The sequence below is a fragment of the Dromiciops gliroides genome, chromosome 1 (genome assembly GCF_019393635.1).
Source record: "Dromiciops gliroides isolate mDroGli1 chromosome 1, mDroGli1.pri, whole genome shotgun sequence".
Lineage (NCBI taxonomy): Eukaryota > Metazoa > Chordata > Mammalia > Microbiotheria > Microbiotheriidae > Dromiciops > Dromiciops gliroides.
In genome coordinates this window covers 502465255-502478997 of record NC_057861.1, presented here as the reverse complement: position 1 = coordinate 502478997, position 13743 = coordinate 502465255, and the positions used below count along the sequence as shown (strand labels likewise).

Below are 13743 nucleotides of genomic sequence, written 5' to 3'. Positions count from 1 at the left end.
CGGGATAAAGGCACAGCTGCTGCTTTCGCTCGCGGTCGCGGTTAGCTCCCAGCTGCGGACCCCGGCTTTGGGGCAGCCCGCGGCTCAGCTGAATGATCCGCGGCAGAGGGGAGAGGAAACATCTCCGCCCCGGCCTCCAGCGCTCCGAGCGCAGCAGAACCGGCGGCCCGAACCATGAGTGCCCAGCATTTCTGGGACCAGCTGCGGGCGGGCAGCTCGGAGGTGGACTGGTGCGAGGATAACTACACCATCGTGCCGGCCATCGCCGAGTTCTACAACACGGTGCGGGGAGCCGGAGGGGGTGTGCGTGCGTGGGCGCGTGTGGGTGCGTGCGTGTGGGTGTTGGGGCGGGGGGGGGGGAGGCGGTGTGCCTGGGCACGCGCGTCCGCGAATGCACGCGCGTGTGGCAGTCTCTAAGTAGGCTTATCCGTGACGTTCCCTCTTACCCTTCTCTGCAACCTCTTTCTGTAATTTTCTGCCAGTGCCCCAGATGCCCTGGGCTGCCCAGCCCTGCGTCATCGAGGAGTTGCCTTACAAGTTCACGAGTAGATTGACTTGCAACTTAGCCCCACTGGGCGAGGGTAATGAAACTCTGAAAAGTTTCAGTAGCGCCCCCCCCCCCCGCCCCCGTGCCCTTTTTAATGCATAAAAGGACTCCCAGTGACGCAGTCCCATCCCAATAAGTGACTTTTACATTATAAACGCCTGCCTTTTTGGAGTCCTGGGGAAGGAGGAAATGAGGAATTCCGAGGGCATTGGAGTTGCCACGGAGTGGGGCAGTGACTGGTCAACAAGTCAACATTTATTAAGCACCTCCCATGTGCCAAACACTGCTAAAACGCAGGGGATACAAAGAAAAGCAAAACGAAGGCAGGAGAGAGTAAGTTGCAGTGGGGATGAGACGTTGTGAGCAGAGCGTCTTGCTTGAGATGGCACGGAGTTTGATTTCCACAGCATCGTTAACTTCTTGTTTATGCTTTGGCTCTTCTGACGCAGAAAACAGGGGTTCCAGGGGAGTTTTAAAACTTGGTGTTGGTTATGGGTTTCATAGAGCAGGACTTCCTAAAACTTTCCCACTCTCACCCGAGAAATTTTTACGGGAGCCTGTGTATATCGGTATGTAAAATAGGTATACATAACCTTTGGCTGTTGCCAAATTTTTCTCGACCTCCATTCAGTTACGGGACCCACAGTTTAAGAAACTTTGCCATAGAGTGAGTACTAGAATGGTAGAGCTAGAGGAGGAACTGTTAAAGATCACCTAAATTACAACAACCTCTTCATTATACACACAAGGCAATTGAGTCTCACAGAGGTAGACACAGCCAGTGAGTGAGTGGTAGAACTGGTACTTAAAACCTAATACTTTTGATTCCTGGATCCATGTTCAAAGCCATAACATCTTGGGCAAACACACAGAGTCTTTCTTTGTGACATTGTCAATACCTAAGGAAAACACTATACAACCCTCACAATGAATTACATTTCAATGTCATTGGATGACACCAATTTAGTAACTCTAGGAGGATGTTTGTATGACTACTGGTAAACAGGTAGTGGGAAATTGTATTGAGAGTGAGTTTGGTGAGTTCAAATCCGGCCTCAGACACTTGATACTTATTAGATGTGTGACCCTGGGCAAGTCATTTAACCTTCATTGCCCCTGCATAAAAGTCTCCGTGGTTTCCTGATTCTTCAGTATCTTCCTCTCAGAGAGTGAATTTGGGGTGGGGATGACAGCAGTAAGAATAAAGCACACTTCTTGATCCATTTCCCCTTTTTATCTTATAGAGTTAATGACACCACTTTTCATAAAGGGGTAGTATGAAGATAAACATTCTTTGAACTTTGAAGGATGGATAAGAGAGTTACCTACATACAAAGTAATACCACAGCACACTAAAAGACCAATCAACTACATGAAGACTAATATTATAATACAATATACCAGTAGGCCTAAGAAACTGTGAAGCAGAAAGTAGAATAGTTTTTCCCCAGGGAATCTGGGACTGGTGGTAGACAGTCAGTATGAGGACTTTTAGCCAAAGGAATCCAATTTGTGTATTTCAAGTTTTCCACAATTGTGTTTTTCTCTTTTTCTGTGAATATTTGAGAAAGTTTGGCAGTGGTACTGTGTTGTATGTGTGGTTCCCCCCCCCTTTTTTTTTAGTGAGGCAATTGGGGTTAAGTGACTTGCCCAGGGTCACACAGCTAGTAAGTGTTAAGTGTCTGAGGCCGGATTTGAACTCAGGTACTCCTGACTTCAGGGCCGGTGCTCTATCCACTGTGCCACCTAGCTGCCCCTGCCACCTAGCTGCCCCTTTTTCCCCTTTTTAAGCTAATCTCATTGGAGATGGATGAAATTAGGGCAAATCTGAAAGAATACATTTTAAAAAGTCTAACAAAACTCGAGTTTTTTTTGTGTGTAAATTTTATTCTTCGGCATAGTTATCATTTTCAACATTTGTTGTGCTTTACAAGAGAGAATATGAAGGTCAGTTCTTGGGTCTGGTGGGATCAGTTAAACATTTGTGGAGGGAAAGAAGCTTCCTATAACCTTAGAAAAGATGACATTTCACTGATGATCAGAGAAGATCAATTGTGGTACTCATTTATTTAACAAGTTTTTATCTACCTACCATATACTTACCCATTTAACAAGTTTTTTTTTATTGAATATCTACTCTGTGTCCAATCATATCAAAGTGCTTTAGAGAAAGCATAAGAGGCTTAAGATATGGTCCTTTTCCTTTGGAAGCAATAAAAGTTTTTTGAATTTGAATTCAGGGAGACAAAATCGAGGCACATGTAATAACCAGAGAATTCCAAAACTATGTGTTAACCAAGTGCTTTGTAGCATAGTACTTAAGGAATTCAGAGTAAAGAAAAGATGATTGTAGGGTGGGGTTAGTTTGGCAGTCTAGAAACAGAGTCATATTTTGATAATGGGAGAGTACACTGTCCAGTCAAGTCAATGAGCATTTATTAAGTCCTTACTATTTGCTGGGCTCTGTGCTAAGTGCTGGGAAAACAAATATAAGCAGAAAAAAGATAGTCTTTTCCCTCAGGGAGCTTACTTTCTAATGGAGGAAGACAACATTTGAAGCTGAAAATTGTATAGAACCTGAAGGGGAATGAAGAAGTAGCTGGCCTGGATCAACTGATGTTGTTCAGTCAGGTCCAACTCTCCATGACCCCATTGGGGGTTTTCTTGGCAAAAGATACTGGAGGGCTTTGCCATTTCCTTCTCCTGTTCATTTTACAGATGAGGAAACAGAGACAGAGTTAAGTGACTTGCCCAGGGTCACACAGCTATTAAGTGTCTAAGGTCAGGTTTGAACTCAGAAAGATGAATTTTCCTCACTCCAGGCCAAACACTCTATGCACTGTATCACCTAGCTGCACCTGCTCCACCCTCCCTGGCCTAGGAACTTCTCTTAAAATGGAGGTTTGAAAGAAGAACTCATCAATCAGAGGATTCCTCAAGGATGGAGTATGCTTCCAGTGTGAGAAGACTGCTGGGGCAGAATGAATTCCAGATGAAGAAGCCACAGGGGCAGAGTGAGCTTCCAGGTTGTGACACCGCTCAGAGCTGTGGGCAAAAAGGGTTCCAAATGAACCGCTGATGTTGTATGTGGGTCCTTCACCTGCTCTGGAACTGCCCCAGCATGTATTGTGCAAAGGACCTGGGATTTCCATGGTGACTCCTTTTACTCTTATAATTTATTAGTTAAATTCTAGGGAGTTACTTGAGACCCAAACTGATCCAGTGCCTCAGATTAAATACATAGCTAGTGTCTGAGGCAGGATTTTAATCCAAGTCTTTCTGACACCCCACCAAGTACCCCTATCCTACTACACTAGCTGTCTTTCACAATAAAGGTGATGTGTGTGTGTGTGTGTGTGTGTGTGTGTGTGTGTATCTAAAGGGTGTAGATGTAGCAGCTTAAGAGATAAGGAAGATATATAGGCTAATGATGTCATAGGTTCATAAGTCATAGGATTTAGATTTTTATTGGAGAAAAAAATACTAACTAATACTGTACTGTATTGAAGATGGGAACTGGTCTGCCAGGCAGTTTTATTTAATTTATCTTTAATATATAAGCCATTGGCATAGTCCCTCATGCATTTTGACATTACTCTTTGCCCCAGGAAGATTTCAGGTAACATTTATAGGAATCTTGAATCAGGAGAACTATCTTAAAATATAGCCTGGGATAGTATTCTAGAATTGAGCAACCATATCTCTGTTTCCTTTTTCTGGGACCCCTTTCCTGGAGGAATCAATGGGGTTCTCCACAAATTTATGTTAGATCCAGTGCCTGGCACATAGTAGGCACTTGATGTTTATTGATTGCTATCGAGAATATCAATTAAAAAGGTAGAGATTTGAATGTTCCCTTTGGGGGTGTAGACCCTAGTCTACATGGAACAAAGGAAGGTGATTACCCTTAGATGGGTCTGTGTCCTGATTGCATGCTGGGGAGAGGAAAAGCAATGTTCTTATCTAGACTAGAGGTGGTGTTATTATTCAGTCATTTTTCAGCCATGTCCTACTCTTTGTGACCCCATTTGGGGTTTTTTGGGCAAAGATACTGGAGTGGTTTGCCATTTCCTTCTCAGCTCATTTTACACATGAGGAAACCAAGGCAAACAGTTATATGACTTTTCCAAGATCACACAGCTCATAACTATCTGAGGCCAGATTTGTACTCAGGAGCATGAGGCTTCCTGAATCCGGGCCTAGTGTTCTATCCACTGCGCCACCTAGCTGCCAGACTAGATCTACTTTTTGTTAAATTTCTGCTTATTTGATTAATTCCCCTAGAAATGTCCTTTTTGCCTTTTGTTCTGAACTATTCCATCCACCTTTCCAAGGAGCTTTTCCCAGGAATCTGTAAAGACTTTAGAGAAAAGTATTGTTTTAAAAAAATATTTCTAGGGCAGCTAGGTGGCCCAGTGGATAAAGCACTGGCCCTGGATTCAGGAGGACCTGAGTTCAAATTCGGCCTCAGACACTTGACACTTACTAGCTGTGTGACTGTGGGCAAGTCACTTAACCCCCGTTGCCCTGCCAAAAAAAAAAAATTTTATATATATATATATATGTATGTATTTCTAGAGGAACTAAAAAGGACATTTTTACTATGCTTCAGCATATGGAAAACAACTTTTTCATCAAACTCCACTGTTGGCAAGGATAATTGAAAACCAGTGGTTAAATAAAACCAACAGAAAATCTCTCCACCTGGGGTGGAGCCCTGGTGTGGTTTCCTGCTGCCCATTAGCTCCATAACCCAGGAAAGTCCTTTGAAAAGTGGCTGCTTTGATCTTTCCCTCTTATCTATGTGAGAGTTCACAGTGTTTTTCATGGGTTTATTATTTCTTTTTAAAGAGCAAATGTCCTTTTTGAATCTCTAGATGTCTAGAGAAATCATTATGTTTTAAAATTGTGTAGCTTTCTCATGTAGTTCTGCTTAAAAACTTCATTCTTAGGAAGTTGATTTGCTGACACAGAGTTCCACAAATACATCATAGCTTAGACTGATTACCTTTCAACTTTAGTGACCTAAACAATTTGCATGGGAAAATTTCCATTCAGAAGCAGACATAATTATTAGATCTTTGTCTTCACTGTTACTTTCTGGCTTTCCTGAATTTCTCACATAGTTTCTTCCTCTTTTTGTTTTCAAGATTGGCTTTTAATTTCGTCTTTTCCTTTTTGTACACAAATGTGTTTAAAAGAAACAATAGAGACCAGTAGAAGATCTTGTTGGTAGATCTTCCAGGCAGGAACAGTAATGTAATTTCCTGTATTATTTTAGAGTATGTATAAATGGTATTTTAATGTTTTTCAAAATTGAGCTCTCAAAGATCCCTTTTTTGGTGGGGGGAATAATAAAGAAAGAAACAAGCATTTATTAAATATCTGCTATGTGGCAGGCACTGTGCTAAGTGCTTTATTAATATTATCTCACTTGAACTCCTTTGACCCTGAGCCCAGTGCTTTATCTATGGTTAAATCATTTAGTCACGTCCAATTTTCTGTGATCCCATTTTTATGGGGTTTTCTTGGCAAAGACATTGGAGTGGTTTGCCATTTCCTTTTCTAGGGTCCCCAATTTAGTGTTGGGAAAACTGAGGGAAACAGAGGCTAAATGACTTGCCCAGGGTCATACATTTAGTGTCTGAGGCTAGATTTGAACTCAGATCCCCATGACTCCAGGCCTAGCACTCTATCCACTTCGACACCCAGCTGCCCCAACTGACAGGTAGAATAGTTCATACAGAAATGAAAAGGAAGGAATGAGGTGTGAGATCCTTCCTCAATATATTTCAAAATGCATTTTAAACACATTGTCGTCTTCTCTTTTGTTTAATATGCATCTTTTAATTTTATTTTTTCCAGATCAGCAATGTCTTATTTTTTATTTTGCCGCCCATCTGCATGTGCTTATTCCGTCAATATGCCGCATGCTTCAACAGTGGCATATATTTAATATGGACACTTCTTGTTGTTGTTGGTAAGTTAATTAGTTTGTGATTAGCCTTTCATGCATGACCTGAAAGGGAGGATGTTGAATTCTACATACTTCCTGACCTCCTTTGGACATAATGTTTTGTAAACTAAAGCAACTCTGATGTCTAGAAAACCTTTTTGTTCACTTGCTTGACACACTTTCAAACAAAAGTTGTAGAAACAACTGAAGCTGTCTGGAACGCTCAGGTTTACACAATTCCCCTCGAGAGTTCCATTACTTAAGGTTACTGTTACATGCTGCTGGTAATTTTCTGGGAAATTCTGAGAACAGAGTTGTGAGAAACATTTTTTTTGCTGGTACTGTTTCTTTTGCTAATGGATTTAAAATAATTGTATAACTTGATCTTTCTATGTCCTCGTGAACCATTTGTATATAGTTTTTCCTGGCTTACAGTACTCATTGGACAAAAGTTCAATGGGGGATGAATGGGAATGAATGTTGATGCTTATCACCTTTCCATTTCTCTGTGGGCTCTGGTATGTTTTGGATACGATAGATTGTGATTAACCATGAGCTTAGCAATACATTGATATTTACATATTTGAAATGTACATGAAATATATTTATAAATTTCCATGCATTTATAAATACATCTATTCATGGATTTGTAGACAGTGGCCTTTATTTATGGATTTTTCTTCCAGTTTCCATCCTGAGACAAATGTGCCATCTGTGAATTAGGTGTCAGCATTATCCTTTAAGCATTGCATTGAATATTTTTTCAAAATATAATTCAATTTTTTTTCACTTAGCAAAACTGTTTTCTCTCTCTCTCTCTCTCTCTCTCTCTCTCTCTCTTTTTTGGTGAGGTAATTGGGGTTAAGTGACTTGCCCAGGGTCACATAGTTAGTAAGTGTTAAGTGTCTGAGGCCAGATTTGAACCCGGGACCTCCTGACTCCAGGGCCAGTGCTCTATCCATTGCGCCATCTAGCTACCCCTTTTTTTCTCTCTTTTACCTTCTCCCCTCCTCAAATCCCTACCTTACCCTACCCCTTGGGAGAAAAAACAAAGAAAGAAAAACAAAACCTTTGTAACAAATATGTAGAGTCAAGCAAAATGAATTCTGGTATTGAACATTGCATTGAATTGTTATGTCTTCTCTTCTAATCTTCTCTGTTGGTTTGTAATTAATTCTAGGAATTGGATCAGTTTACTTCCATGCCACACTGAGTTTCCTGGGTCAGATGCTTGATGAACTTGCTATTCTCTGGGTATTGATGTGTGCACTGGCCATGTGGTTCCCCAGAAGGTACTTACCAAAGGTCTTTAGGAATGACAGGTAATAAATATGTTCTCTTCTAAATATTGTCCCAGTCATGGCCAAAAGAATATTAATGATAAATACAACAATGAAACCCCACTTCTACTGAGCCAATATTAAAAAGTATTCAGTTGATATAAGTACAGTGGTCACATTTATATAGACTGATAGAGAAACCATCTCTACAACTTATGAATGGCAACAATCTCATGAAAAGGGAAGTAATCAAACAATGGGAAAAAACAAAAGCACATGTCTTCCTCACTGAATGATCGTGAATGAGATCCAGGAGTCAGTCAATAAGCATTTGTTGTTGTTGTTATTGTTGTTATTGTTGTTATTGTTCAGTCATGCCTGACTCTTTGTGGTCCCATGGACCATGCTGCACCAGGCCCTTCCATCTTCCATATCCTGAAGTTTGTCCAAGTTCGTGTTCATTGTTTTTGGGACACTATCTATTCATCTCATCCTCTGCTGTCCCCTTTCCCTTTTTGCCTTCAATCTTTCCCAACATCAGGGTCTTTTCCAGTGAGTCCTGTCTTCTCATTATGTGGCCAAAGTAGTTAAGCTTTAGTACTTGTCCTTCCAATGAATGGTCTGAGTTAATTTCTTTAAGTATTAACTAATTTGATTTCCTTGCTGTCCAAGGGATTCTCAAAAGTCTTCTCTAGCACCACGATTAAAAAGTGTCCATTCTGTGGTGCTCAGCTTTTCTTATAGTCCAACTCTCACAGCCATACTTTGCTACTGGGAAAACCATAGATTTGATTTTATGAACTTTTGTCAGCAAGGTGATATCTTTACTTTTTAGTACGCTGTCCAGATTTGACATAGCTTTCCTTTCAGCTGGGTGGTACAGTATATAAGGCACAGACCCTGGATTCAGGAGGACCTGTGTTCAAATCCAGCCTCAGACACTTGACACTTACTAGCTGTGTGACCCTGGGCAAATCACTTAACCCTTATTGCCCTGCAAAAAAAAGAAGGAGGAGAAGGAGGAGAAGAAGAAGAAAAAAGCATCTTTTAACTTCATGGCTGCAGAAACCATTATCCCAAAAATATAAAATTTGACACTGCTTCCATTTCTTCTCCCTCTATTTGCCAGGAAGTGATGGTACCAGTTGCTACAATCTTAGTTTCTTTGCTGTTAAGCTTCAAGCCATGGCTTGCTTTTACATGCTTCTCTTTCACCCTCAAGAGTGGTCTCATCTGCATATCTGAGATTGTTGATATTTCTCCTGGCAACCTTAATTCTGGCTCTTGATTCATCCAGCCTAGCATTTCACATGATTTATCTGAACATAAGTTAAATAAGGTGAAATATACATCCTTATTGTATTCCTTTTCCAATCTTAAACCAATCATTTGTTCCATGTTTATTTCTCACTGTTGCTTCTTCTTCCATGTTTAGTCCTAATTGTTGCATCTTGGCCTACATATAGGTTTCTCAGAAGACAAGTAAGATGATCTGGTACTCCCATCTCTCTCTCTTTTATTTTTATTTTTTTTTTTTGCGGGGCAATGAGGGTTAAGTGACTTGCCCAGGGTCACACAGCTAGTAAATGTCAAGTGTCTGAGGCTGCATTTGAACTCAAGGTTCTCTTGAATCCAGGGCCAGTGCTTTATCCACTGTACCACCTAGCTGCCCCCAAATAAGGTAGTCAGACTCCTTACTTCTAAGGTCCTTTTCAACTCTAAATCTATCTTTTTGGTTTTTGTTTTTTTGCGGGGCAATGAGGGTTAAGTGACTTGCCTAGGGTCACACAGCTAGTAAGTGTCAAGTGTCTGAGGCCGGATTTGATCTCAGGTCTTCCTGAATCCAGGAGTGCCATCTAACTGCCTCTGGTACTCCTATCTTTGAGTGCCTTGACACATTTTATTGGGATTCACAGTCAGAAGCTTTTAGTATAGTCAATGAAGCAGAAATAGATGTTTTTCTAGAACTCCTGTGCTTTTTCCACAATCCAGTGAATGTTGGAAATTTGGTCTCTAGTTTCTCGGCTTCTGTGAAAACCAGCTTGCTCTTCTGGTAATTCTTGGTTCACATATTGCTGAAGCCTAACTTGTAGAATCTTGAGCATAATCTTGCTGGCATGTGAAATGAGCACAATTGTCTGGTGATTTGAGCATTCTTTGGCATTGCCCTTTTAAAGGATTGGGATGTAAACTGAGTTTTTCCAATCCAGTAGCCACTATTGAGTTTTCCAAATTTGCTAGCATATTGAGTGTAGCACTTTGACAGCATCATCTTTTTTTTTTTAATTATGAAAGTATTTTATTATTTTCCAGTTACATGTAGAGGTAGTTTTCAACATTTGTTTTTATAAGATTTCTAGTTTCAAAACTTTTTCCCTTGGACAGCTAGGTGGCGCAGTGGATGGAGCACCGGCCCTGGAGTCAGGAGGACCTGAGTTCAAATCTGGCCTCAGACACTTAACACTTACTAGCTGTGTGACCCCAGGCAAGTCACTTAACCCCAGTTGCCTCACCAAAAAAAAAACAACCCACAAAACAAAACAAAATTTTTTCCCTCCCTCCCCTCTCCCCAAGACACCAAGTAATCTGATATAGGTTATATATGTACAATAACGTTAAGCATATTTCTGCATTAGTCATGTTATAAGAGAAGAATCAGAGCAAAAAGAAATAACCTTAAAGACGAAAAACAGCACCAAAACCAAAAGAAATACTATGGTTCAATCTGCATCTATATTCCACGGTTCTTTTTTCTGGATTTGGAGAGTATTTCCCATCATGAGTCCTTTGGAATTATCTTGTACCATTGTATTGCTGAGAAGAATCAAGTCTATCCCAGTTGATCAACACATAATGTTGATGATACTGTGTACTATGTTCTCCTGGTTCTGCTCATCTCACTCATCATCAGTTCATGTAGGTCCTTCTGACAGCATCATCTTTTTATGCTTTCAAATGGCTCAGCTGGAATTCTGGCACCTCCACTAGCCTTAATGTTAGCAATGTTTCCCAAGATCCTCTTGACTTCATCTCTAGGATGTCTGGATCAGTAACCACATCATAGTGGTTATTGGTGATGTTAAGATCTTTCTTGTATAATTGTTTTGCATGTTTTTGCCACCCCTTCTTAATATCTTCTACCTCTGTTAAGTCCTTAAGCATTTATTAGGTGCCTGCTCTTTGCCAGGTACCATGCTAAGTGCTGGGAATAGAAAGAAGGGCAAAAAAATACAATCCTTGACCTCGAGGAGCTTGTAGTCTAATGGAAGATGTATGGTTCAGAAATGGAACTCAAGGTATATTTGGACCAAATTCAAGCTTAGGTGCATCTAGCAAAAAAAAATTCTGCCTTTTTTTCCCTACTCAGGATTTCCTCTGGGAATATCAGAATTCAGCTTGTGTCCAAAATGAAAGGAAAAGGAAGGCCTTCAGTTTCAGGGCTAACAAAATACCACATACAGGTTTTTAATTTAACCTGATAAAGAGATAATGTAGTGCTCGCTTCGGCAGCATATATACTAAAATTGGAACGATACAGAGAAGGTTAGCATGGCCCCTGCGCGAGGATGACACGCAAATTCATGAAGCGTTCCATATTAAAAAAAAAAAGAGAGATAATGTAAAGGCCTCTCACTGAAGCCTATACATAGTTAAAATAATTCTCTTTCTATTTCCAGTGGGCCTTCACCTCTCCCCCACCCCAAGATTCTATACAATTATAGTACTACCCTAGGGTTGAGGTCTCTCTTTTTTTTTTTTTAAAAAGACTGGATCTCCCAACCTTATCCTGTTTGGTTGTGGGAGGTAGGGGGCAGGGTTCTCACAGGCCTGATCCCACTCTGATTGGCAGAGGAGCTTTCACTTGCATGTTTCCAACTTGGACCTGTTTGCCCCTCTTTAGGCAACCTAGTAACCCTTGCCCCTGGAGGCACATTATATTAATGACAAGCGGTTCAGATACCCACTTGTGTTAGCCCACTGTAGCTCAGATCAGAATCCAGAACCTCAGCCCTCCCGGATCCCCTGACTCTTCTAAAGGCCCAGTTGAAGGGTACAGCTCCGGACTCAACTTTGTTAGGAACAGTTGTTGTCAGAGTAAGGAATACCTCAACTTCATCTTCAAGGTGGGGTTGGTTAATTCAGTCATGCCTTGAGGTGTGTTGTCAGAGTTACTCATGTTAAAAGAATTTTATACCTCCTTAAGAAGATAGCATCGGGGGCAGCTAGGTGGCACAGTGAATAGAGTACCGACCCTGGAGTCAGGAGTACCTGAGTTCAAATCCGGCCCCAGACACTTAACACTTACTAGCTGTGTGACCCTGGGCAAGTCACTTAACCCCAATTGCCTCACCAAAAAAGAAGAAGATATCATCAGTATCCTAACCAAGCCTTCTAAGTTGAACCACTAGGCCTTTTGTACCTTCCATAGGAAACTTTGTACTTTTCCCAGTCTGGACGTATCAATCAATGGAGCATTTATTCTTAAAAAAAAATCAGGGGAACAGCTAGGTGGTACAGTGGATAAAGCACTGGCCTTGGATTCAGGAGGACCTGAGTTCAAATCCAACCTTTGACACTTGACACTTAACTAGCTGTGTGATCCTGGGCAAGTCACTTAACCCTCATTGCCCAGAAAAAAAATTTTTTTTAAATCATAAAAGTATTTTATTATTTTCCACTTACATGGAAAGATAGTTTTAAATGTTTGTTTTCATAAGATTTTTAGTTCCAAAATTTTTCCCTCCCTTCCCTCCCCCCTCCCCAAGACAGAAAGCAATTTGATATAGGTTATATATGTATAATCACATTAAACATATTTCTGCATTAGTCATCTTGTGAAAGAAGAATCAGAACAAAAAGGAAAAACCTCAAAAGGGAAAAATAAAACAAAAGTAGAAACAATATAGTTCAGTCTGTATTCAGAATCCACAGTTCTTTTTTCTGGATGTGGAGAACCTTTTCTATCATGAGTTCTTTGGAACTGTCTTGGATCAGTGCGCTGCTGAGAAGAGCTAAGTCTATCACAGTAGATCATTGCACAATGTTGCAGTTACTGTGTATAATGTTCCAATGGAGTATTTATTAAGTTCTGACTGTATCCTGTATACTTATGGTTCCTGGTGACACAGATCACATAGTGGTCCAGTTATGTCCTAACTTATTTTGGGAACTGATGAATACTTCTAGAACTAAAAATTTCTAAAACTTCCTAAAACAATTAGTTGGGTTTTTAAAAAATAGACTCAATATTTGAATGTCATTTTCTAAAAGCTGCAGTGAGGCAGGTGATTTTCACAGAATCATAAAATTGGAGAGGTGGAAAGAACCTCAGCAGGCATCCAGCCTAGCCCAGACATAAAGAGAACCATGACATGTGGTCATCCTTTCTCCCTGACAGTCAGATGTTTTATTTTGATGTTCTTAAAAAGTCCCTTCCAGGGGCAGCTAGGTGGCACAGCGGATAGAGCACCAGCCCTGGATTCAGGAGGACCTGAGTTCAAATCCAGCCTTAGACACTTAACACTTACTAGCTGTGTGACCCTGGGCAAGTCACTTAACCCCAATTGCCTCACTTTAAAAAAAAAAAAATCCCTTCCTAGAATCATTTCCAAAAGAATTGATACAAGACAGCCTGACAGAGGAAGAATCACTTTAATTTGGGAAATGCTATACATTTGTATTGGATTTCAGGCTTGGGCATACTACATGTAGAGAAACAATGTGGGGAAGAAACATGACTACAAGGAAGCAAATCATGTGTGATACTGATAGTAGGTACAACAAAGGAGAAACCACAGAGGCCGCTAGGTGGTATAGTACATACTGGGCTGGACCTGAAGTCAAGAAGACCTGAGTTCAGATCTGACCTCCGACTAGCTGTGCAACCTGGACAAACCATTTAACTTCTGTCTGCTTCAGCTTCCTCAACTGTAAATTGGAGATAATAATAGCAACTACCT

At 40.8% G+C, this 13743-nt stretch overlaps 1 protein-coding gene and 1 non-coding gene across 2 annotated transcripts in view; both read left to right on the top strand.

The window, feature by feature from the left end:
• Nucleotides 1–5: 5 nt before the first annotated feature.
• Nucleotides 6–13743, top strand: part of ACER2 (alkaline ceramidase 2) — a 34133-nt gene continuing 20395 nt past the window's right edge. The window contains exons 1-3 of the mRNA XM_043975572.1: nt 6–282; nt 6413–6527; nt 7684–7825. Coding sequence (XP_043831507.1) covers nt 175–282; nt 6413–6527; nt 7684–7825 — 365 coding nt within the window. The 5' untranslated portion in view covers nt 6–174. The remainder of the gene's footprint in view (nt 283–6412; nt 6528–7683; nt 7826–13743) is intronic.
• Nucleotides 11278–11384, top strand: LOC122737523. The gene has a single exon (XR_006354355.1). It is a non-coding gene; the product is annotated as a U6 spliceosomal RNA (small nuclear RNA).